The sequence below is a fragment of the Sparus aurata genome, chromosome 17 (genome assembly GCF_900880675.1).
Source record: "Sparus aurata chromosome 17, fSpaAur1.1, whole genome shotgun sequence".
NCBI classification, from domain to species: domain Eukaryota; kingdom Metazoa; phylum Chordata; class Actinopteri; order Spariformes; family Sparidae; genus Sparus; species Sparus aurata.
Genome location: NC_044203.1, coordinates 30,537,048 through 30,559,223, shown reverse-complemented (window position 1 = coordinate 30,559,223; position 22,176 = coordinate 30,537,048). Strand labels below are relative to the sequence as shown.

Here is a 22,176-nt window from a genome sequence, read left to right as displayed (position 1 = left end):
GCCTACAGCGATGTGACACGCAGATGTGAAGATATATCAGGCTTTGGCTTGACCAACAACACTGACAAATGTTTTTGTCTTTTCATGGGATTTCTTGACACTAAGAAAAATATAGAATATTATAAGACTTTAAAATTGTTTAATTCTTCTAAAATGTTGGTATTTTACACATTTTATCAGGTACATTTGTAGAATCTGATGCAATCCAATATGAATTATACTTACAATGTCAATTTTTTGGTTACGCAGTTATACGGGATTACATTATATTGAGGGAAATGTGATTAATTTTCATGTGTGAAACAGAGTAAATTTTTTTCCAGAGAATTTTTTATTTGTTTCACAAAACAAGGTGAATTTTTTTCCCCCAATAATTTTTTCATGGCTGAAACAGAGAATAATATTTTATTTTTTATTTTATTTTTTATTTTTTTCACAAGAAAAAATACATTGTTTTCCCACAAATTCCATGTGTGGAACCAAGAGGAGAAAGAAAACTTTTCATGAGAATTTCTTCATTTTTTTTTCTGTTTGTGAGTAATCAAATGAAAAAGAGGAAAAGTGAGGCTCATTTTTCTAAATGTTGGTAATACTCATTTTGAACACAGGAGGCTGAATTGCATAAAGAGCATCCTTGTTCTTCCAGGGGAGTTTTTTCTTGAGTGAAACAGAGTGAAAACTTTTTTCACAAGAAAAACATTTTTGTTTGAAATTTTATGTCATGTGTGAAAAAATGTGATGTATAATTGTTTACGTGATGGAATCAGTGTGATCGTCGTAATCATAGAAATACTGCTGTGGCACACGAGCATAATGCTGACAGAGTCATGGACTTTTACTGTCCTCGCACTGCTAAAGGACAACGTGAATGGAAGAATTAATAACAAGTGTTTTCCAACCTTCATCTCAGACACATACAACTTGATATCTGTGCCAAAAAATTTGCTTTGTCTTCCTCTCAGTTGTGGTCGTGATTCACTATTCACTGTGGAGAACCATTGATGACACTGATTGGCGGCAAGTATGACAAATTCCTCACCAAAAGAAAGACATGACGGTCATGTTACATAACCTGCTAACACATAATAGATCAGGGGTGTCAAACTCATTTTCAGCCCGGGCCACATCAACATTATGCTTGCCCTTAAAGGGCCGGTTGTAACTGTAAGACTGTATGAATGTAACTACTCCGTAAAATATTGTAACAAATAAGTGTCTCTGCATTTAATTATTATTTATTCAACTGTACAAATATTGAACAAGCATTTACATAAATGTAAAAATATATTTAAGCACATTGCTCTGTAATTATAACTGGTCCCTTTAATTTATCAGGTTAAGAAACCCACCATTACTCCATCAATCACAGATCAAACTTTTCAAATTAATAACAAAGATAAGCCAAATATGATCACACACAAGTTATTACATCAACTTTGTTCAAAATGTTTTTGTCACTGTTGAGTTGGGCAGAACTATGGCACACAAATAATTCTGAGCTGCTAAAACACGTGTGTGGCATTTTAGAAAAACAAAAAGCAGAGAGCCTTGCAGAGGTAATGAGAGATGGTTTTGATTACAATAAATATTTGAACACATACACCTGTAAACACACTGAATATGTGGCATTAACAGAGCACATGAAAAAGCACCAGGAACTGAGGCTGAGATGCTTTGACAGACAGGAAAGTGGGCAACATTGTCCTGTTCCACCTGGGTCCTCCACAGGTGTAGTTTTCGCTGGAAAGCTTTGACCATGTCGGACTTCTTGTGTGATGACTTCACTAATCCAACCAAGCCCGTTTTTCCTCCACACATTGCAGATGCACCATCGGTAGTTAACCCATCAACTTGTCCCACGGTAAATTTAGTTTTACTCACGGACCTTTCCACCGCATCAAAAATGTTCCTGCCCGTTGTCGTCGTCCCATGCATGGCAGCTACATCAAAGAGCTCGTCGCTGACGGTGAAGTCTGCCTTCACGCCTCTTATGAAAGTGGACAGATGCGCTTTATCCATGTTGTCCGCGAAAAAGCAGGTAACTGCGTGACTCTTCGGCCAGCTGTGTTGTCAGATTGTCTGCTAGTTCCTTAACTCGGTCTGCGATGGTGTTTCTTGACAAACTGATATTGTTAAAAGTCTGATTCTGGTCGGGACACACCTGCTCACACACCTTTAGCTTGCACCGCTTCACAAATGCGCCCTCCGAAAAACACTTGGACGCTCGGGTGATTTCTTCAGCCACAATAAAGCTAGCTTTCACTGCTGCATCACTTTTAGCGGTAGCTTTGGTGAACACATTCTGCTGCAGCTGCAGTCTGCCTTTTAATTTGTGGACAACTTCTCCATCACTTCTTAGAAATCCGCTTTAGTCAAACGCTGATATGGAAACACTGGGATCTCGCGGCAGGATGCGGTCTTTTCGCGGGTCACACAATGCACGTCGGGTTATCGGGTCATCGACATGCATTGTGGGAGATGTAGTTTATGGTCACTGTACACTGTAAAGCAGTGTAGACTTTTATTTTAAGACAATTGTATACCTTTTAAGCTCTCGCGGGCAACATAAAATGACGTGGCGGGCCGGATTTGGCCCGCGGGCCTTGAGTGCAGAGAGAAGCTGAAAAGAAGAACATGGATGCTTTTCACCTCATTTAGTATATGTGAGTAGTCGTGCACTTCCACCTCTTGTGGTCAAAAATTAGAATTACTAAAGCAAATATTAATTTCCTCTTCACTCGTTTCCACAACTTCCACAAAAATAAATCTCACTTGGCCCTCAAGAGCTTCCATACAGTCCAACAACATCAATAACTATGCCCTCGATGCTAAAACATTTGATTATGAGGATTGTATCAGAAAACAAACAAACAACAACAATAAAAACAAGTTGATAGAAGATGAATATTTCATTTAGTTTAAGTTCTTATCTCTTGAAGTGATACACGCATTTATGCCTGGTCTATAACATAAAGGTGATGGTTTGCTCTGCAACATTCATAGAAATGGATTATTGCAATAAATTAGAAAAGGACGAGAAAAAGTCTGCAAGAAGAGTAAAAAAACATCATATATCAGTTTTGAACACCTTATATGACCTCTTAAATGTTAAATGATCTGTTAGGATTATGGGGCTGATCCTTTGATCAGGGCTCTTGTTTCACAGATCCAGCGGTTCCACGTCCCGCAGCTCACTTTCTTCCAGTTGGCCAGAGGAGCTTCACGTGGCAGAGTTAAAGCACACGCTTCGCTGTTTCTGGGTTCTTGTCTCCAGTACCTACGGAAGAAAAATATCACATCATATTGATCTGTGTGTGCTGAAATACACAAAAAACAATACTGTGATCATATCTGTCAATAAAAGATGAGCATTGGTTACCTAAGTACTCTACTTAAGTACAATACTTGGGTACTAAACACTAAAGTGTTATTTCATGAGCTTTAGAGGTGCTGACAGGTCGATCTGTTGCTTTCAGACAGAGACAGGCTGGCTGTTAAGTCCTGTTTCCAATCTTTGTGTTAAGCTAAGCTAACTGCAGCGTGCTATTTATAGCGATACATATACTTCATTTTAAATAAAGACACAGTTGATAATGAGAGAGTGAGGTAACATGTGTCAGTGTCACTGTCAGGATAACTTCATGGTTACAGTCAACAATAAATGACACCGTGGTCGACTTTCAACCAGCAGCAGTGTTTGTGTGAAATTCAGACATTTCTATATTTGTTGTTTCTTCCATCTTGGCTTCTTTTGACAAAGATTCTTGTCTTTGGTGTTACGTGGAGATGTTGAAGGTGCCATCTCCATCTGCTTTTTACTCATTTCACCATCTGCCTCTTTAGAAAACTGGAAGGTTTTTTGTCAAATGTCTTGGCGATGATGAAGTCTGAATCACTGTGGTCAAGATACAATGAGGCTAAGACGGCATGTGTGGCAACTTTGGAGTGTGTGTTTTCACTTACGTCACAGTGACATTGCTTCCATCCACCCACTTCCACCCGTCCTTCACATCCTTTCTACTCAAGCCAATCCAGTTGCCGTGCACTTTATCATAGTAGGCTATTGCCTGATTATTGATAGAGTTATTGGGAAAAATTAATCTCTTGTCTTAATCATAATATAATGATTTAATAAATATACTACTACAGTGCACTTCATACAAAAAGATGCAACACAACAAGTAGGAGAAAAAATACATAAAGGATAAGAGACACATAAAAATGTATTTTTAAAATGAATGAAATGTGGGATTTATGGGTTTTATTTGTATCATATTTGTTCTTGTTTTGGTCAAATATGTGGTTTTACTTTATTTGTACAATGAAAGGATTAACTCAGAGAGTTTGTGTGTCTAAATTACAGTCAATTTTAGATACCATGCATTTCCATCTCTGTGGGAGATTATTCCAACCATTATAATGTTCAGATTTCGAAACAGTTGGTCTGAAACTGCAACCAGTAGTCCAGACAAGGTTTACACACTGTTAAACAAGAATGAGACAGCAAAACTTTAATTTCACAATCATTTTCTTAGATTCATTATTGCATTACATACTACATGTAATTGGAGTACATTAGTTCAGTGTAAAAAGCCACACTTACTGTGAAGTTTCTCTATCAGGTTGAGTCATTGTCAATGAATTAAATAGCTCGAAGTGTGATGTATTACAGGTGACAGAATAACAGTTTGAGATGCATTACTTTTATGTATAACACTGAAATAATAAACAAAAACATTGTTCCTCTTAACTAAGTGCAATAATTGAATAAATGTATGGAAGACAATAAGGTCCACAGTGAAAAATCTATTTGAGTTCTGACTTTTTTCCTCAGAATTCTGACTTTACTTTTTGCTGAGAAAAAAGTCAGAACTCAAATACATTTTTCCCCGTGGCCTTGATCGTCTTTTGTCTATTTACTCAACTGTTGCATATAGAGTTAAAGGGGAAACGTGTTGGCGTGGCACTGCTGATCTAATAGATATTAAGCTTTAAGGAGTATGAGTGAACAATCTCTTGTGATAACATATTAATTTATCTCATTCTCTCAGGAAAATTAAGTTCATTTTCTCTGAGATCTTGAGAAAATTATCTTGTTATCTGAAAAAAGTCATGAGGGAGTCATGCTATGCGGGGTCAAGGTGAAGTCTGAACAAGTGAGTCTTGAGTTTTTTGCGGAAGATGGACACTGATTCCACTGTCCTGACACTGGTCGGGAGTTCGTTCCACCACTGAGGTGACAAAACAGCTGATGTAGATGAGGTCTGACCAGTGTTTGGAGGTAGATGGGTGCAGTTCTGTTGACGGCCTTGAAGGCCAGCACCATTGTCTTGAATTGGATGCGGATGTGAAGGTCATGGAGGAGGGGGGTCAGATGGGAGAATCTGGGAAGATTGTAAATGAGGCGCACTGCAGCGTTCTGGATATGCTGCGACTAGTCATAAAGGCTGAAGGTCCAGTCAAGAGGGAGTTGTAGTAGTCCAGGCCAGAAATGATCAATCTGCAGGATTGGGCCACAGCAGTGATGTTGGGTCTGTCATCGAGTATTATGCCCAGGTTCCTCGCCGCCGATGAAGGCGATACCGTGACATCCTCAGTGTTGGTCACGTTACTTTTAAATAGTAATAAGTTATAGTTACTAGTTACTTCTCCCAAAAAGTAACTGAGTTAGTAACGGAATCACTCCAATATAAAAGTAATTAGTTACCAGGAAAAGTAACTCTTGCGTTACTTTCTTTTCTTCCCCTTTTGGGCTCGGCATTGATTTTAATGTACTCTGCATCTATGTATTTAGAAAATGTCTTTCTGCATGGCGGACTGGCACCTGCTCTCCCTGGTATTTAGCCAATGAAGGAGTCTGGGTCAGCTGTTGATAACGGGAGCATGTTCTCAACAACATACCTGCCTATCATTGCATTCAGTCTGTGTCACAAGTTTTAGTGAAGCTGGAGCAGAAACATCCAGCTTTAGCTGCTCGGACGGCTCCGTGTCCTTCTGTGTTAGCGGAGCTCACGTTAGCCACACCTGCTATCATCATCAACAGTGTCAACAACAGAGTTTTTGGCCACTAGTGAAGCGGCTGCAGTTGAGAGATGCTTCATTAGATTAGAGTTGCTTAAAACGGACGTGGACAAAGGAGGTTAAAGTAGTGTCTGTACTTCCACTTTGAAAACGTAAACTTTCCCTCTGGACTCGCCATTTCTGCAGCTCACCTCTGCTAGTTTGTGTGTGCGAAGCTGTGTGGTTTGTGTGTAAACCGAACACAGCCTCTGATTGGCTTACGAACTCTCACTCTACCTTAGAGAGCCAATCATCACCTCTGCGGTTGTCCCGCCCCTCCCTCCTGCCTCACCGAAGAAAAGTAAAGCAGCCCTGCTGCTCTGGTGGCTGAGAGCCGAGTCGGATGACAACAGCTTCAATGAGAATCTTCAATTTGTAACGCGCCACATTTTATAGTTGATAACGGTAACTGCGTTGTAACGATGGGAAAAGTAATTCATTCGATTACTCCGTTACTGAAAAAATAACACCGTTAGTAACGCCGTTTTACTTAAACGCCGTTACTCCCAACACTGGACATCCTTGACAGTGACTGACAGATTCCATGAGAGGGCAGTCGTTCCCCGTGATGAAGAGGAGTTCAGTTTAGCTAAGGTTGAGTTTGAGGTGATGTCTGCCAAACATTCCGAGATGCGCGTTTAAACTTGGCAGTTGGAGGAGGATGGGGGAATAGACATGAATCCATGTGATGTGATTGCAGAGCCTAGTGATCTAGTGTATAGTGAAAACAGAGGCGGTCCTAATACTGAGCCTTGAGGGACACCAGTTTCTAGAAAGCAGGGTTTGGACAAGGAGCTGCTCCATGTGACCTGAAAGGTGCGATTTGTTAGGTATGATGTGAACCAGGTTAGAGCAGAGTCAGCAATGCCAAGTTCAGCTAGAGTTGAGAGGAGGATTTGGTGGTTGACTGTGTCAGAAGCAGAGGATAAGTCGAGGAGAATGATGACTGGCGAGTTGGACAAGGCTCTGACGGCTCCAAGCGACTCAATCACCATGAGGAGGGCTGTCTCAGTGGAGTGACCAGTCCTGAAGCCTGACTGATTAGGGTGAAGGAGGTCATTCTCTGAAAGATTGGATGACAGTTGGTTGTAGACTGCACGTTCCAGGGTTTTAGAGAGGAATGAAAGAAGAAATACAGGTCTGGAGTTAGATGTCTTGGAGAAGGGAGGAGGGAATCAGGTCAAGGGAACAGGTGGTGGCACGGTTAGACATCACTAGCCTGTGAACATCTTCAGAAGAGATTGGGCTGAAGATGGTAAGGCCAACGGAGGTAACGGTCGGGGAAGGTGCTTTGTGAATGGGTTGGAGGCAGAGGAGTTGATCTTTGACAGGTAGAAGGCTGATTTGGCTGCTGATACCGTTGAGGTGAGGTCAGAGAGGAGGTGGTGGTAGCTGGTCGGGAGGTGAGTGGACAAAGAGTGTCTAAAGAGGAGGAGAGGGAGGGTAGCAGAGCGGAGGAGGCTTCCTCAGTAGACAATAGAGAAAACTGGTCTGTAGATGGTAGTGAGGAAAGAACAGTAGAGAGGAGAGAGCAGAAGGAGAGAGGGATTTCAGATTGCAGCGGGTGGTGATCCTGTGAGGTCTGGGGGCAAGGGAGGTGGTGAATTTTAAGGGGAGACAGAAAGTGACAACGTGGTGGTCAGACACTGTGATAGAAATTTTGTACTTCAAAGAGAGATGTAAACTGAAGTCCTACATAGGAATGTTCAATGTAACTGTTCAACATGACCTGTAACCTGTGATCTTGTTTTAGGCCATTTTATTACCTATGTCTGGTATTGAGTGACCACTGAAGCTTAACTCTTCCTTATCACTTCCTTCTCTGTGGAGTATTCCTTTAAGTGCAGGTCATAAATTAGGAACTAATTGAGTGAAAACACACCCACAAAGAGGGATATATACCATGCTTTTCTCTTCAGATATTGAGTCTTCACTTTGTAACAGACCTGCGTGTTGCTCCGTGAATGCTCCTCTTGTACAAGATTAAAACCTTGTTTGAATCTTGAGCTGACTCCGATCTCCTTCCTCCAGTTCTAAATTAACGCAGAATTATTTTAACAAAACATTTGGCGCCCGAACAGGGACCCCAATATCTGTCGCTCTCTCCACATCTGCGGACCTGAAGACCTTGCAAGGCGGAGGTAAAAACTCCTGAAAAGTCCTCCACCACGGGGCTCTTAAAGCTTCGTTTGGTCAGGGAGGCCAGGTCCCCTGGAGAGAGGGACAGTGACGGGTCTAACCAAAGAGAGGAGACGGACCAGCCAGGCAAACATCGAGTCAGGGACTCAAATCATCAAAAGGGTAAGAAATAACCATTTCTAATAAGTAAAGCAAGTCAGGGACTTGGGAGATCAGGGATCTCTTAGAATAGGTCAGGGACCTAAAGGAAAAAAAAAGCAAGTCAGGGACTTGGGGGAGCAGGTCTCTCTTAGATTTAGGGCAGGAACCCTAAAATATCTGTCTTTGGAAGGACAAGGCTTAAACTAATCCCTCAGGGCTGAGAAACCAAAAGGACGTCGGGTCAGGGACCCATAGGAAAGAGTCAGGGACTCATAAGGAAAAGAAATGGAAAAACCGGTAAAATAAAATAAAATGTAAAAAAAAAAAAGAAAAAGAAGAGCGCTCAAATAGAAATACGAACAAAATTGAGATAAATAAAAAGAAAGGATCAAAATGGGAAATTGTAGTAGTTGTTATAAATGTTGTTGTGAACCTGACGAGGTTCAATATAAAGGAGATGTAAAATAGATAGATAGATCGATAGATAGATAGATAGACAGATTGATAGATAACTTTATAGATCCCGAGGGGAAATTAGGTGATCGTAGCAGTGGTACAGTATGATAAGAATATAAAAATAAAAAACAAGAGTTAAGGGCAAATATTGATATTTAAAAAAAAAACAAAAAACAAACAAAAAAAAAAAACAGTACAATACACATTTGAAAACATTATACATTAAGCTGCTCTTAAACTTGTCCAGAGTTTTGTGGAGGCACAGGATTATGTAAAAAAGAAGTAGGGGTTTGGAGGAAAGTTGCAGGCAGAAGAATGCAAAGAATTGGTAGAAAAGAGAGAGGCAAAGTCAAAGGGAAGTAAGATGAGAAAGAAAAGAGAAGGTTATATACAGGCAAAGGCATGGTTGGATGAGGCAGAAGCAAGAAAGAGAGGAATGCAGAAGCAGAAAGAAAAGGAAGTGAGACAACGTAAAGTAGAAATTGAGAAGAGAGGTTGAAGAAAGGAAAAGACAGGAAGAAAAAGAGGAAAAGGAAAAGGAAAAGATTCAGGAAGTAATCAACTTTATCCTGTTTTGTACTCCAACCGAGATAACAGGAGAATGATGATTATGTGCCTCTGGGTCCCCATCCTCATCCTCCACGTACGTCGACCCTCAACTACTGCAGCCTCCTGAACAGGCCTCCGCTCCGCTCCACACCCTCACCCTCCTTCTCTCTCTGCACCTACTCTCTCCGCTCCTGTACCGACAGAAAGAGCCATAGGAAGTCCAAAAAAACCCATGGTCTGGTAAGTGGTATGATTTTTTTTAAACCTTCTGTCATGCCTATAATCTCTCTGCCAAAGAAGTCAGTGAATTTTAATATAGAAGAAGAAGTAATGTATCCGCTGATAGAAATGCTGGAGGTAGAAAATATATTAGGGTGCATTGTAAAGTAAAATTGGTGTTTGATTAAGGTAACATGGGACCCATTCCACAACAATGTCACCATACTACATGGGGACGCTCAATGGACTGTCCAAGTTGATGTTTTGATTCAAAGAATAATAATTCATTTCAGGGAAGAGCAGATTATTGCAAAATAGCACAGTGTGTAAAGAATGCAGATGAAGGTGTGTTGATTTACCTAGAGAGACTGATGAAAGTGTTTGTAGCAAACAGCGGTATGCATCAGGATAATGCTGACAATGGTCCCTACAATATATAGTTAAAAAATGCATTCCTGAATGGAATGAAGCCAGAGATCTCACAGTTTGTAAAGAAGCACCCGGTTGGTGTTGGAACAGCTGGTATACAAGCTACGACCGACCATGCAGTACATGCAGAGAATGTACTGAAAGAAAAGAAGGCCAAGAAAGGTGGAACAAAAAGGCAAGTGAAGTATTTGTCATGGATGATGATGATGATGAAAATTATGCTAATGCATTTACTGATGTGTATTTCCGAGGCAATGTCAACTGTGGAGGCTGGAGAGGGAGAAGCAGAGGAGGAGGATGGGGAGAGTTGGAGAAGATGAGAGCTGCTACAATTGTGGCAAATTTGGACATTGGGCTTGAGAATGTAGTGCTCCAAAGGGCAGAGGTCAAGGAGGCTGGCAGGAAAGAGGAGGAGGAGGGAGACCCAGACGAGTTGATGATTCATCGGCATGACTAGCCAATAAATCAGGTCATGCACTGACACACACAGACACACTAAGACACAGAAGATGAGGAAGAAGAAGTATGTTTGCTAGATAGCGCTCAAGTATTATTAAGTAAGCACCAAAACCTACTACCAAAAGATAAATGATGTCTTTCTTTGGCATAACTAATTTTTGCAGAGAGTGGATTGCTAAATATGCTGAAAAAAGCACAACTGCTCCAAACTGCTATATATGATCAACCTGTGGTGGCTCATGATGAAATAACGTGGACTCAAGAAGCAGATGATGCCTTTGTGACTTGACTCAAAATAGTTCTAGTGAGCTCTTCAGTATTAGCTTTCCCTGATTACACAAGGCCGTTTGTTTAGACATGTGATGCAAGAGATGGTTTTATGTCTAGCGTTCTAACACAACCATTTGGTGGAAAACAGAGACCTATTGCATATTATTCATCTAAACTAGATAAGATCACAAAAGCTATGCCACCTTGTTTGCAGGCAGTACAGGCAGCTGCACTCAGTGTGCAGAGTTCTGCTTCTATAGTGTTGTTTCATCCATTGACACTTATGTTTTCACATGCTTGTTCTTCAAATGCAAAACAAGATAGTTTTTACATTAAACCCATCAACTCTGTTGCCAAATGTAACAGATGGAATAGCACATGATTGTGTAGGAGAAACTAGTGCTACAGTACTACCAAGACCAGATCTCACCGATGTACCACTTCATACAGCTGATATTGTGATGTTTGTAGATGGCTCATGTAAAAGAATCCCGTCAGAACAAATGTCATTGGATATGTCGTAGTAACATCCAACAAAGTCAAGTTCCTTATCGTCACATTGCTCTGCATAATCAGCAGAACTTGTTGCACTTATGGAGGTGTGTAAAATAGGAAAGAATAAAGATCTCATTTTGCAGATATTGGATGCCATTCAACTGCCGAGAAAAGTTGCAATATGCAAGTGTGCTGCACACACTTCGGGAAAGATTTTATTTTCAATAGGGAATCAAAAAAGCAGACAAAGAAACAAAACGAGCGGCTGCTTCTTTGGAAAAAGTAGATGATATTTATACCACCGAGGTTATGCCTACACATATAGATCATGATATTTTAAGGGACATGCAAAATAGCTCTCCTGAGACTGAAAAGAACATGTGGCGAACTAAAGGAGCCACAAAGACAGAAGCAGGAATTTGGAAGAGCTTAGGCGATAAACCTATATTACCAAATAGTTTATTTAGCTTTGCTGCAGTATTGAGTCATGGGAAAATCCTTGTCTCAACAGGAGGGATGGTATCCACAATATGGATTTCAAAACTACTAAAAAAAAATGTTTGTGCTTCATGATTGATATGTTCTACACATAATGCTCAAGGTAGACCACGTCCAAAACCAGGTAAATTCCCAGAAGCAGCTTACCCATTTGAAATATTATATGGAAGGCCATTCAGGGTACCACTAATAGATATGAAGGGAGATGATACTAGATTGACTGAAACAATTGTAAACTATAATGTCAAATGATGAAGAACAAGAGTGCTATGTCTACAGTATCTCCTCCTATAGGTCCAGCACCAACAGGAGGGCCAATAAACCCAGGAGATTGGGTGTTCATCAAAGTTCTGAGACAAAAGAATTGGTCAGCCCCATGCTGGGAAGGGCCCTAGCAATTATTGCTGTCTACACCTACAGCAGTCTGCATAGCTGAAAGACAGACGTGGATCCATCTCACGTACTGCAAAAGAGTACAAATACTACTGTCAGATAAGTAGAAGCATTCACCATGCTGGAATTAAAACTATGTGTAATAACTGTTTTATGTGTGACCACAATTGCCCTCCTTATCTCAAATTTAGAGATACAAGGCCAGGTACATGATAAAATGAGGGAAAGAGCTATAGGAATACAATCCAGATGGGACACTAGGAGAGGTGCAGTGATAATACAATGTACTGAAGGGATAAACTGCATTGCTCAGATTGACGCATGTCAGATTTTCCCTTGCTTAGGACAACACTCTGACTGGCTGGGGTCAGAAAAATATATCTGTGTCACCACAGTTGCATGCACTGCATATAGGAGTGTGCGGGGTAAAACTGTGAACAGGTATGGGTGTGGATGTGAGAAGTGGAATTGGGTAATTGCCAACACAGGAACACAGGATTGGGGATACAATCTGAGACCTGAATTAAAAAAAACGATTGACAAGTATCAAGATGATGCCAGACACTTGTAAAATAAACCACTGCAATCCTGTAATAATAACACTCAAGACTCCCAAGCACACTGATAACAGAACATATGTGTTGGGAGCATGGGTAAGTGGAACAAACCCAGTTGGGATATTTCATATAACAGTGTCCCCAAACTTGAGTAATCAGACAACATCTGTAATGGCTACACCAACCACACAGATTTCGATGAAAAATAATCCTGTAAAATATATAGATGTCAAAAATATAAAGGAAACGTATGCCCTAGAAATGGGATTCACAGATTCAAATGTATGGTTACAATGAATGTTTACACAGCCCGAAACAGCAAGTTTTCCCCCTCAAGCTGTCTAGCCTGTGCAGCCAGGTCGGGGTTAGGCACAGTGCCTTTTCCCCTTAATTCAGATAATGATCCGAAAGGTTTTCGTTGCATGCTAGATTTATACAACTCAGATAGTGTTATAAACTGCACCACTTTGAACCTTTTATTCCCACCAGTGTCACCACAGATTAAACCACCTTGGTTTACTCCATACACTTGAAATTATACCTGCTTGACACGAGGCAAAGGTACCGTGTCAGTAGGGGGGTTGACAACTTGTCAAACCATCATTGATGTAAGTAAGGGCGAGAGCAATGTCACTGATGGTGTAGTGAACGATCAAATCATGGCTAGAGCGGATGTATGGTGGTTCTGTGGAGGTAAGACACTTAGAGCAAAATTACCAATTGACTGGAAGGGAACTTGTGCCATGGTACAGTTACTAATGCAAACATATATTTTACCATATGACACGATGACAAATAACTCACGTATTACCAAGAGAAAAGCACCAAAGGGATCATATGATAGTAAGGTTTATGTGGATGCAATTGGTGTTCTTCGAGGTGTTCCAGACGAATTTAAAGCTAGAAATCATGTTGGTTCAGGGTTTGAATCATTCCTGGCTTGGTGGGTACTATTAATAAGAATGTGGATTGGATAAATTATGTGTATTATAATCAACAACAATTTTTTAATTACACTAAGGGAGCAATTGGGGGCATACATCAACAGTTAGATAAGACTAGTTTAATGGCATGGCAGAATAGGATGGCGTTAGACATGTTGTTGGTTGAAAAAGGAGGAGTAGAATGTTTGGACAGGTTCTATAAAAGCTATGATGTTATCTGTAGCTGTAATGATTGCCATTCTAACCATTTGTGGATGTTGTTTTATCCCCTGTTTGAGAGGACTGTTACAGAGACTCATTGACACTGCTGTGACCAAAACAACGATGCTGTATGAAAGGGTCCCCACCACCGATGACTACCAGGAGGACTATGAGAATGCAGCACAAGAAAATGTTACATTGATATGGCAGATGATGATTTATATGGTAACCTGTTTAACACAGTTTAAGGGATGATTGCTGTTTATGTGTTTATCTACTGATTAAGATGATACTTCAGACAATCTAACTGAAGTTGTAGTTTTCTGAATTGGCAGACTAGAGCAACTTAGGAGAAAAATACTTACAGCCTTTGTACATATTGAAAGTGACCCCTTTTTATTTATTCTTTTTACGTGTAAGGGATAGTTTAGTTAGGTAGGGATAGGTCCGTAGCCAGGCCCGATGGGTTGACTAGCTTGGTGAGGACGTTTATGTTTTGTTTTGGGGTAACAATGTAATCATGATGCTTTTGAATTGGAGTACCTGCGTGTGGTTGCCGGGGCAGCGGGACCGTGAGAGAGTTTCCCTATCTAGAAAGATAATGGATAAATAGAATGTTTTGAACTGCCTGATAGGGTTTTCGCTCTCACACTCTACAAAATTTGTTATAATTATGCTTGAAATCAGCATAAACAGGAGGGATATGTGATAGAAATTTTGTACTTCAAAGAGAGATGTAAACTGAAGTCCTACATAGGAATGTTCAATGTAACTGTTCAACATGACCTGTAACCTGTGATCTTGTTTTAGGCCATTTTATTACCTATGTCTGGTATTGAGTGACCACTGAAGCTTAACTCTTCCTTATCACTTCCTTCTCTGTGGAGTATTCCTTTAAGTGCAGGTCATAAATTAGGAACTAATTGAGTGAAAACACACCCACAAAGAGGGATATATACCATGCTTTTCTCTTCAGATATTGAGTCTTCACTTTGTAACAGACCTGCGTGTTGCTCCGTGAATGCTCCTCTTGTACAAGATTAAAACCTTGTTTGAATCTTGAGCTGACTCCGATCTCCTTCCTCCAGTTCTAAATTAACGCAGAATTATTTTAACAGACACAGTGGGGTAACGGAGAGTGCTGAGGTACTACAGGACCTTGTGAAGACAAGAACAAGTAGGTTCCTGGCTCGGTGGGTCGGTGGTGAGGGGGAGAATGTGAGGTTAAATGTGGAGAAGAAGTCGATGAATTCAGATGAGCGCAGCTTCTCTGGGGGGATGTTGAAGTCTCCCAGGACAACCAGTGGAGGGCCATCGTCAGGGCAGCAGCTCAGGAGTGTGTTCATCTCATCAAAGAAGTCACAGAGTGGACCAGGAGGGCAATAGATCACCACAATGTTGGGTTTGAAAGGATGTGTGATAGAGACAGTGTGGAACTCAAGAGCAGATCCGGAAAGGTGGTCCAGGGGAATGACCTGGTAGGACCGCATGGGGGAGAGGAGGAGGCCAGTTCCTCCTCCTCGACCAGTTTGTCTCTGGGAGTGTGAAAAGGAGTAGGCAGACGAGAGTGCAGCTGGAGTGGCAGTGTTTTCTTGGGTGATCCAGGTCTTGATAAGGGCCAGGAAGTGGAGAGTCTGCAGGGAGGCATATGCTGAAATGGTGTCTACCTTCTTAACTGCAGTTGTTATCGGTTGTTAGCTGAACCCCAAAGTGCTCCTGATGTCCTGGCCGGCACCATGTATAGCAGCCACCGCCATCAGTATATGAATGTATGTATGAATTACTGTATTTACGACAAAAGCTGTAAATGTAAAAGTACATTTAAAAAGGCAACTGTCAAACTAACTTTACATTGAACTCATCTAATCATCATCCAATCTAATTGCGTTCACAGTTATGGAGCTCTAAAGTTAGTGGTTTTAGTTGATCAACAGGAGCGGTGACCAAAACCCAAACAGAGCAAAGCATGCTGGGATTCTTTCACCTTTCTGTGGGCAGTGTCGTTCCACTGGGAAGTCCTTGTGTTCCAGGATGACTCCGATGGTCCAGTTGAGTCCATCTCTCTCTCTGGTCAGCTCTTCGTTTCGTCTCTCTAAATCATTCTTCTCTGTCCACAGCTGCAGATTCTGTGCTGTCAGGTTGCTGTTTTCTCTGGGCCGCTCTGACACGACTGCTTCGACTGCAATCAAGGTAGAAACTGTTGCACTCAATTGCTACACGCACTTGTTTCCATCACTCTGCATTGAAAGTCTTTCAAAACGGGTACTTACAGTAGATACTGAGGGCGATGCGGACTAACAGCAGAGAGACACATGTAATCCCCAAAACTACTGCCATCAGATGAAGCAGAGTCAACAGTCGAGCTTTCTTTTCAATCTATTCAATCTATATACTGATATCATATTTTACACTTTAATCAGCCACGGTAAACCAAAATTAACCTGGTTTGACAGGACGTGTGTCTGATCCCTGCTCCTCACACATTGCATCATCGTAGATTACTTCCAGGTCATTTGGTTTCTCTGCAAAAAAGCAAACAAGTTTTAAAGGAACTGAAGTTTGCCGTTACGTCAATGTTGCTCTCACAAGTCACTTCCTAGTCTGAAGTGAATGTGGGACAAAAAATGTTGTGTGCACCTTTATTTGTAAAAGCCACAGGAAGTCGCTGCAGTCGCACAGACAAAGTCCATGAACAAAGTGAACTGATCTGAGGTTCTGAGCATCGAGCATCCTCGTTTAAGCCCAAAAAACTTCGAGTGTCTTCTCATGGCCTCGTGGTCTCATCCAATCCCTACTCTTCATCACCTCTGCTGACACGGGCATTTTTCTCTGGAAACCCCTGTTCTTCCTTCTGCACCTGTTCGTAGCTTCGTAGGTGTACGTGACTCCAGTATCTCCTGCTACGTGCAGCCAGTAGCTCTTAACCTCACTCTCTTGGTGTTTAAAAAAAAAACAGGTACTTTTCTCAGGTACTTGAAATATCACATTGTATCTGATCACTCTTTGCACTGCATTTTAAAAAAAGAATAAAAGTGTTGTATATTTGGTTATGTGATTCTGTTCTTATATTTGTGGTTACATTTTCACATTTCACATCTTCACACTTCAGTAGATTTAATCAGTAGGTGCACATTTCAATCAGCTGGTTCAGAGTATTATGTTTCAGCTTCTCCTTCACACTTGATTACCATTCATTTCTTACTTTTATCATTTAACACTTATCAGTTATCATTAGTCACAGATTACTTATTGTGGTTAAATTATATTGACCACCATCTACTGACTATGGTTATTTTATACTACATTATTTACGCTGTTGCATTTCAGTGTTGTTACTAATTGTAAAAGTAAATTTAAAAAAGCAACGGTCAAACTAACTTTACATTGAACTTATTTAATTGCGTTCACAGTTATGGAGCTCTAAAGTTAGTGGTTTCAGTTGATCTACAGGAGCGGTGACCAAAACCCAAACAGAGCAAAGCATGCTGGGTTCTTTCACCTTTCTGTGGGCAGTGTCGTTCCACTGGGAAGTCCTTGTGTTCCAGGATGACTCAGATGGTCCAGTTGAGTCCGTCTCTCTCTCTGGTCAGCTCTTCGTTTCGTCTCTCTAAATCATTCTTCTCTGTCCACAGCTGCAGATTCTGTGCTGTCAGGTTGCTGTTTTCTCTGGGCCGCTCTGACACGACTGCTTCGACTGCAATCAAGGTAGAAACTGTTGCACTCAATTGCTACACGCACTTGTTTCCATCACTCTGCATTGAAAGTCTTTCAAAACGGGTACTTACAGTAGATACTGAGGGCGATGCGGACTAACAGCAGAGAGACACATGTAATCCCCAAAACTACTGCCATCAGATGAAGCAGAGTTAACAGTTGAGCTTTCTTTTCAATCTATTCAATCTATATACTGATATCATATTTTACACTTTAATCAGCCACGGTAAACCAAAATTAACCTGGTTTGACAGGACGTGTGTCTGATCCCTGCTCCTCACACATTGCATCATCGTAGATTACTTCCAGGTCATTTGGTTTCTCTGCAAAAAAGCAAACAAGTTTTAAAGGAACTGAAGTTTGCCGTTACGTCAATGTTGCTCTCACAAGTCACTTCCTAGTCTGGAGTGAATGTGGGACAAAAAATGTTGTGTGCACCTTTATTTGTAAAAGCCACAGGAAGTCGCTGCAGTCCATGAACAAAGTGAACTGATCTGAGGTTCTGAGCATCGAGCATCCTCGTTTAAGCCCAAAAAACTTCGAGTGTCTTCTCATGGCCTCGTGGTCTCATCCAATCCCTACTCTTCATCACCTCTGCTGACACGGGCATTTTTCTCTGGAAACCCCTGTTCTTCCTTCTGCACCTGTTCGTAGCTTCGTAGGTGTATGTGACTCCAGTATCTCCTGCTACGTGCAGCCAGTAGCTCTTAACCTCACTCTCTTGGTGTTTAAAAAAAAAACAGGTACTTTTCTCAGGTACTTGAAATATCACATTGTATCTGATCACTCTTTGCACTGCATTTTAAAAAAAGAATAAAAGTGTTGTATATTTGGTTATGTGATTCTGTTCTTATATTTGTGGTTACATTTTCACATTTCACATCTTCACACTTCAGTAGTTTTAATCAGTAGGTGCACATTTCAATCAGCTGGTTCAGAGTATTATGTTTCAGCTTCTCCTTCACACTTGATTACCATTCATTTCTTACTTTTATCATTTAACACTTATCAGTTATCATTAGTCACAGATTACTTATTGTGGTTAAATTATATTGACCACCATCTACTGACTATGGTTATTTTATACTACATTATTTACGCTGTTGCATTTCAGTGTTGTTACTAATTGTAAAAGTAAATTTAAAAAAGCAACGGTCAAACTAACTTTACATTGAACTTATTTAATTGCGTTCACAGTTATGGAGCTCTAAAGTTAGTGGTTTCAGTTGATCTACAGGAGCGGTGACCAAAACCCAAACAGAGCAAAGCATGCTGGGTTCTTTCACCTTTCTGTGGGCAGTGTCGTTTCACTGGGAAGTCCTTGTGTTCCAGGATGACTCCGATGGTCCAGTTGAGTCCGTCTCTCTCTCTGGTCAGCTCTTCGTTTCGTCTCTCTAAATCAGTCTTCTCTGTCCACAGCTGCAGATTCTGGGCTGTCAGGTTGCTGTTCTCTCTGGGCCGCTCTGACACGACTGCTTCGACTGAAATCAGGGAAGAAACTGTTGCGCTCAGTTGCTACACTCACTTGTTTCCATCACTCTGCATTGAAAGTCTTTCAAAACGGGTACTTACAGTAGATACTGAGGGTGATGTGGACTGACAGCAGAAAGACACATGTAATCCCCAAAACTACTGCCATCAGATGAAGCAGAGTTAACAGTCGAGCTTTCTTTTCATCACCTGCCAAAAGCAAAAAGAGAATGTATTATACAAATATACTGTTATCATATTTTACACTTTAATCAGCCACGGTAAACCAAAATTAACCTGGTTTGACAGGACGTGTGTCTGATCCCTGCTCCTCACACATTGCATCATCGTAGATTACTTCCAGGTCCTTTGGTTTCTCTGCAAAAAAGCAAACAAGTTTTAAAGGAACTGAAGTTTGACATTATTTCAATGTTACTCTCACAAGTCACTTCCTAGTCTGGAGTGAATGTGGGACAAAAAATGTTGTGTGCATCTTTTTTTTGTCAAAGCCACAGGAAGTTGCTGCAGTCGCACAGACAAAGTCCATGAACAAAGTGAACTGATCTGAGGTTCTGAGCATCGAGCATCCTCGTTTAAGCCCAAAAAACTTCGAGCGTCTTCTCATGGCCTCGTGGTCTCATCCAATCCCTACTCTTCATCACCTCTGCTGACACGGGCATTTTTCTCTGGAAACCCCTGTTCTTCCGTCTGCACCTGTTCGTAGCTTCGTAGGTGTACGTGACTCCAGTATCTCCTGCTATGTGCAGCCAGTAGCTCTTAACCTCACTCTCTTGGTGTTAAAAAAAAAAGAAAAAAAAAGGTACTTTTCTCAACATACACCATTAGTTCTTAGAGACTCTGGCCTTTGGGGTTAATAATAACCAAGTTCCCCTTCTTGATATATCACATTGTATCTGATCACTCTTTGCATTGCATCTTTAAAAAAGAATAAAAGTGTTGTATTTTTGGTTATGTGATTCTGTTCTTAAATTTGTGGTTACATTTTCACACTTCACGTCTTCACACACAGTAGTTTTAATCAGTAGGTGCACATTTCAATCAGCTGGTGCAGAGTATTATGTTTCAGCTTCTCCTTCACACTTGATTACCCTTCATTTCTTACTTTTATCATTATAACAGTTATTATCAGTTATCATTAGTCACAGATTACTTATTGTGGTTAAATTATATTGACCACCATCTACTGACTATGGTTATTTTATACTACATTATTAACGCTGTTGCATTTCAGTGTTGATACTAATTTAAACTGACTACCTTTATGTGGAATAGTGGATCATACAATATTTTCTTATGTAGTATAGTATCTGCAGGCTGTATCATTAAAAAAGAGTACACGACTCACCGCGTGTTGAGACACTGTTAGACCTTAAAGTCACCAACGCCAAGGTCGGTACTTTTCTCAGGTACTTGATATATCACATTATGTCTCATCACTCTTTGCACTGCATTTTTAAAAAAGAATAAAAGTGTTGTATATTTGGTTATGTGATTCTGTTCTTATATTTGTGGTTACATTTTCACACTTCACGTCTTCATACACAGTAGTTTTAATCAGTAAGTGCACATTTCAATCAGCTAGTGCAGAGTAATATGTTTCAGCTTCTCCTTCACACTTGATTACCCTTCATTTCTTACTTTTATCATTTAACACTTATTATCAGTTATCATCAGTCACAGATTACTTATTGTGGTTACATTATAACCACCATCTACTGACTATGGTTATTTTATACTACATTATTAACACTGTTGCATTTCAGTGTTGTTACTAATTTAAACCTTTATGTGGAATAGTGGAACATACAATATTGTACAGAGTACACGACTCACCGTGTGTTGAGACACTGTTAGACCTTAAAGTCACCAACGCCAAGGTCGGTTCTTCCTCCATCGTTCGATCAGGTTTATCACAGACAAGAATTCACTTTCTCCCAAAGTCAGAAACACACCCGAAACCACCGCCGCAGTTCAAATACATGTAATTTCAGTGACACAGTAACCAACTCTGAGTTATAACATGAGTTGCAGTTCTTCTTTTTGGTCAGATATAACCAGTTGTTTTTGACATGCTCAGGGTGGGCAGGATGTCTGTATATTTCCGGCACAGAGCAGGAAATCAAGGGTCGTATTACACAAGATGTTTGATTTCTTCTGTTCTCGGCAGTACGGCTATTTCTATGACAAACAAATGTGCAAACTGTTGCAGCAGAAGAAGTTGGCCAATATCTGCATTATCTAATACTGACCTCAACCTTTCAACAAGCCATGTCTGTGACATGGGTTGTCTCACATTTGGATTAATTAACAAACAGTCTAGTTGTCAGGTGAAGGTGAAGAGCCATTGTCATCGTTAGTCAAAAACAGGAAAAACAAGGCAAATTTTTCTTACTGTTGGTTTCTGTAATACTCATTTGGACCACAAGAGGGAGAAGTGCTCGACTAAGATGAAGAGCAACTTTGTTCCTCCAGGGAGTTTTTTTCATGTGTGATACAGAAAGCATTTTTTTTATTTTACAACATTTTTTAATGTGTGAAACAGAGTAAAATACTTTTCACAAGAAAAAAAAATGTGTGTAACAGAGCGAATTTTTTTATCACAAGATTTCTCCATTTCCACATCATTTTTTTCATATGTGGAAAAATTGTATGCATTAAAATGAGTGTTCACCACAAATACTGCAGTGGCACATCAGCGTATTGCTGAAAGATGCATGGAGTTTCACTGTCCTCACACTGCTTAAGTACAACTAAAGAATTAAAACTCGCCTGGATGAACATGGATGCTTCTCATCTTATTTAGTAAGTGAGTAATCGTGCACTTCTGCCTCTTGTGGTCAACATTAATATTACAAAAGCAAACAAAAGTGAGCCTTAATTTTCTCCTGGAAAAACATTATTTGTTTTCACACATGAAAAACCAAAAGTTTCCTGTGAATTGTTTTGAACACTTATTAAGCATAACATTTATTTTTTCTTGGAAAAAAAATCACTCTTTTTCACACATGAAACAAAAATTTAGAGCTTAGAAAATGGACCACCAGAAAAAAAAAAAAGATTCTCACTTGGCCCTCAAGGGCTTCCATACAGTCAGGAACAACACTATGCCCTCAATGCTAAAACATATTGTTATGAGGATTGTGTCAGAAAACAAACAACAA

At 40.4% G+C, this 22,176-nt stretch overlaps 1 protein-coding gene across 1 annotated transcript; it reads right to left on the bottom strand.

Moving 5' to 3' along the window:
• Positions 1 to 1,213: 1,213 nt before the first annotated feature.
• On the bottom strand, positions 1,214 to 20,916 carry LOC115567773 (uncharacterized). Its single transcript, XM_030394621.1, has 8 exons — positions 20,849 to 20,916; positions 19,292 to 19,372; positions 19,097 to 19,204; positions 18,731 to 19,005; positions 14,961 to 15,444; positions 8,180 to 8,271; positions 3,964 to 4,067; positions 1,214 to 3,277 (listed from the first exon to the last, which is right to left on the bottom strand). The coding sequence occupies exons 1-8, from the start codon at positions 20,907 to 20,909 to the stop codon at positions 3,127 to 3,129; spliced, it is 1,356 nt and encodes a 451-aa protein (XP_030250481.1). The 5' UTR covers positions 20,910 to 20,916; the 3' UTR covers positions 1,214 to 3,126.
• Between the last annotated feature and the right edge of the window lie 1,260 nt (positions 20,917 to 22,176).

Coding starts and splice junctions, on each gene's coding strand:
- LOC115567773 (XM_030394621.1), bottom strand. CDS start 20,909: ATGGAGGAAGAACCGACCTTGGCGTTGGTGACTTTAAGGTCTAACAGT. Junction 8,272..14,960: donor TGTCTTCACAAGGTCCTGTA/GTACCTCAGCAC, acceptor CCCTCTCTCCAG/GGGACCTGGCCTCCCTGACC. Junction 4,068..8,179: donor CCGCCTTGCAAGGTCTTCAG/GTCCGCAGATGT, acceptor ATCAATAATCAG/GCAATAGCCTACTATGATAA.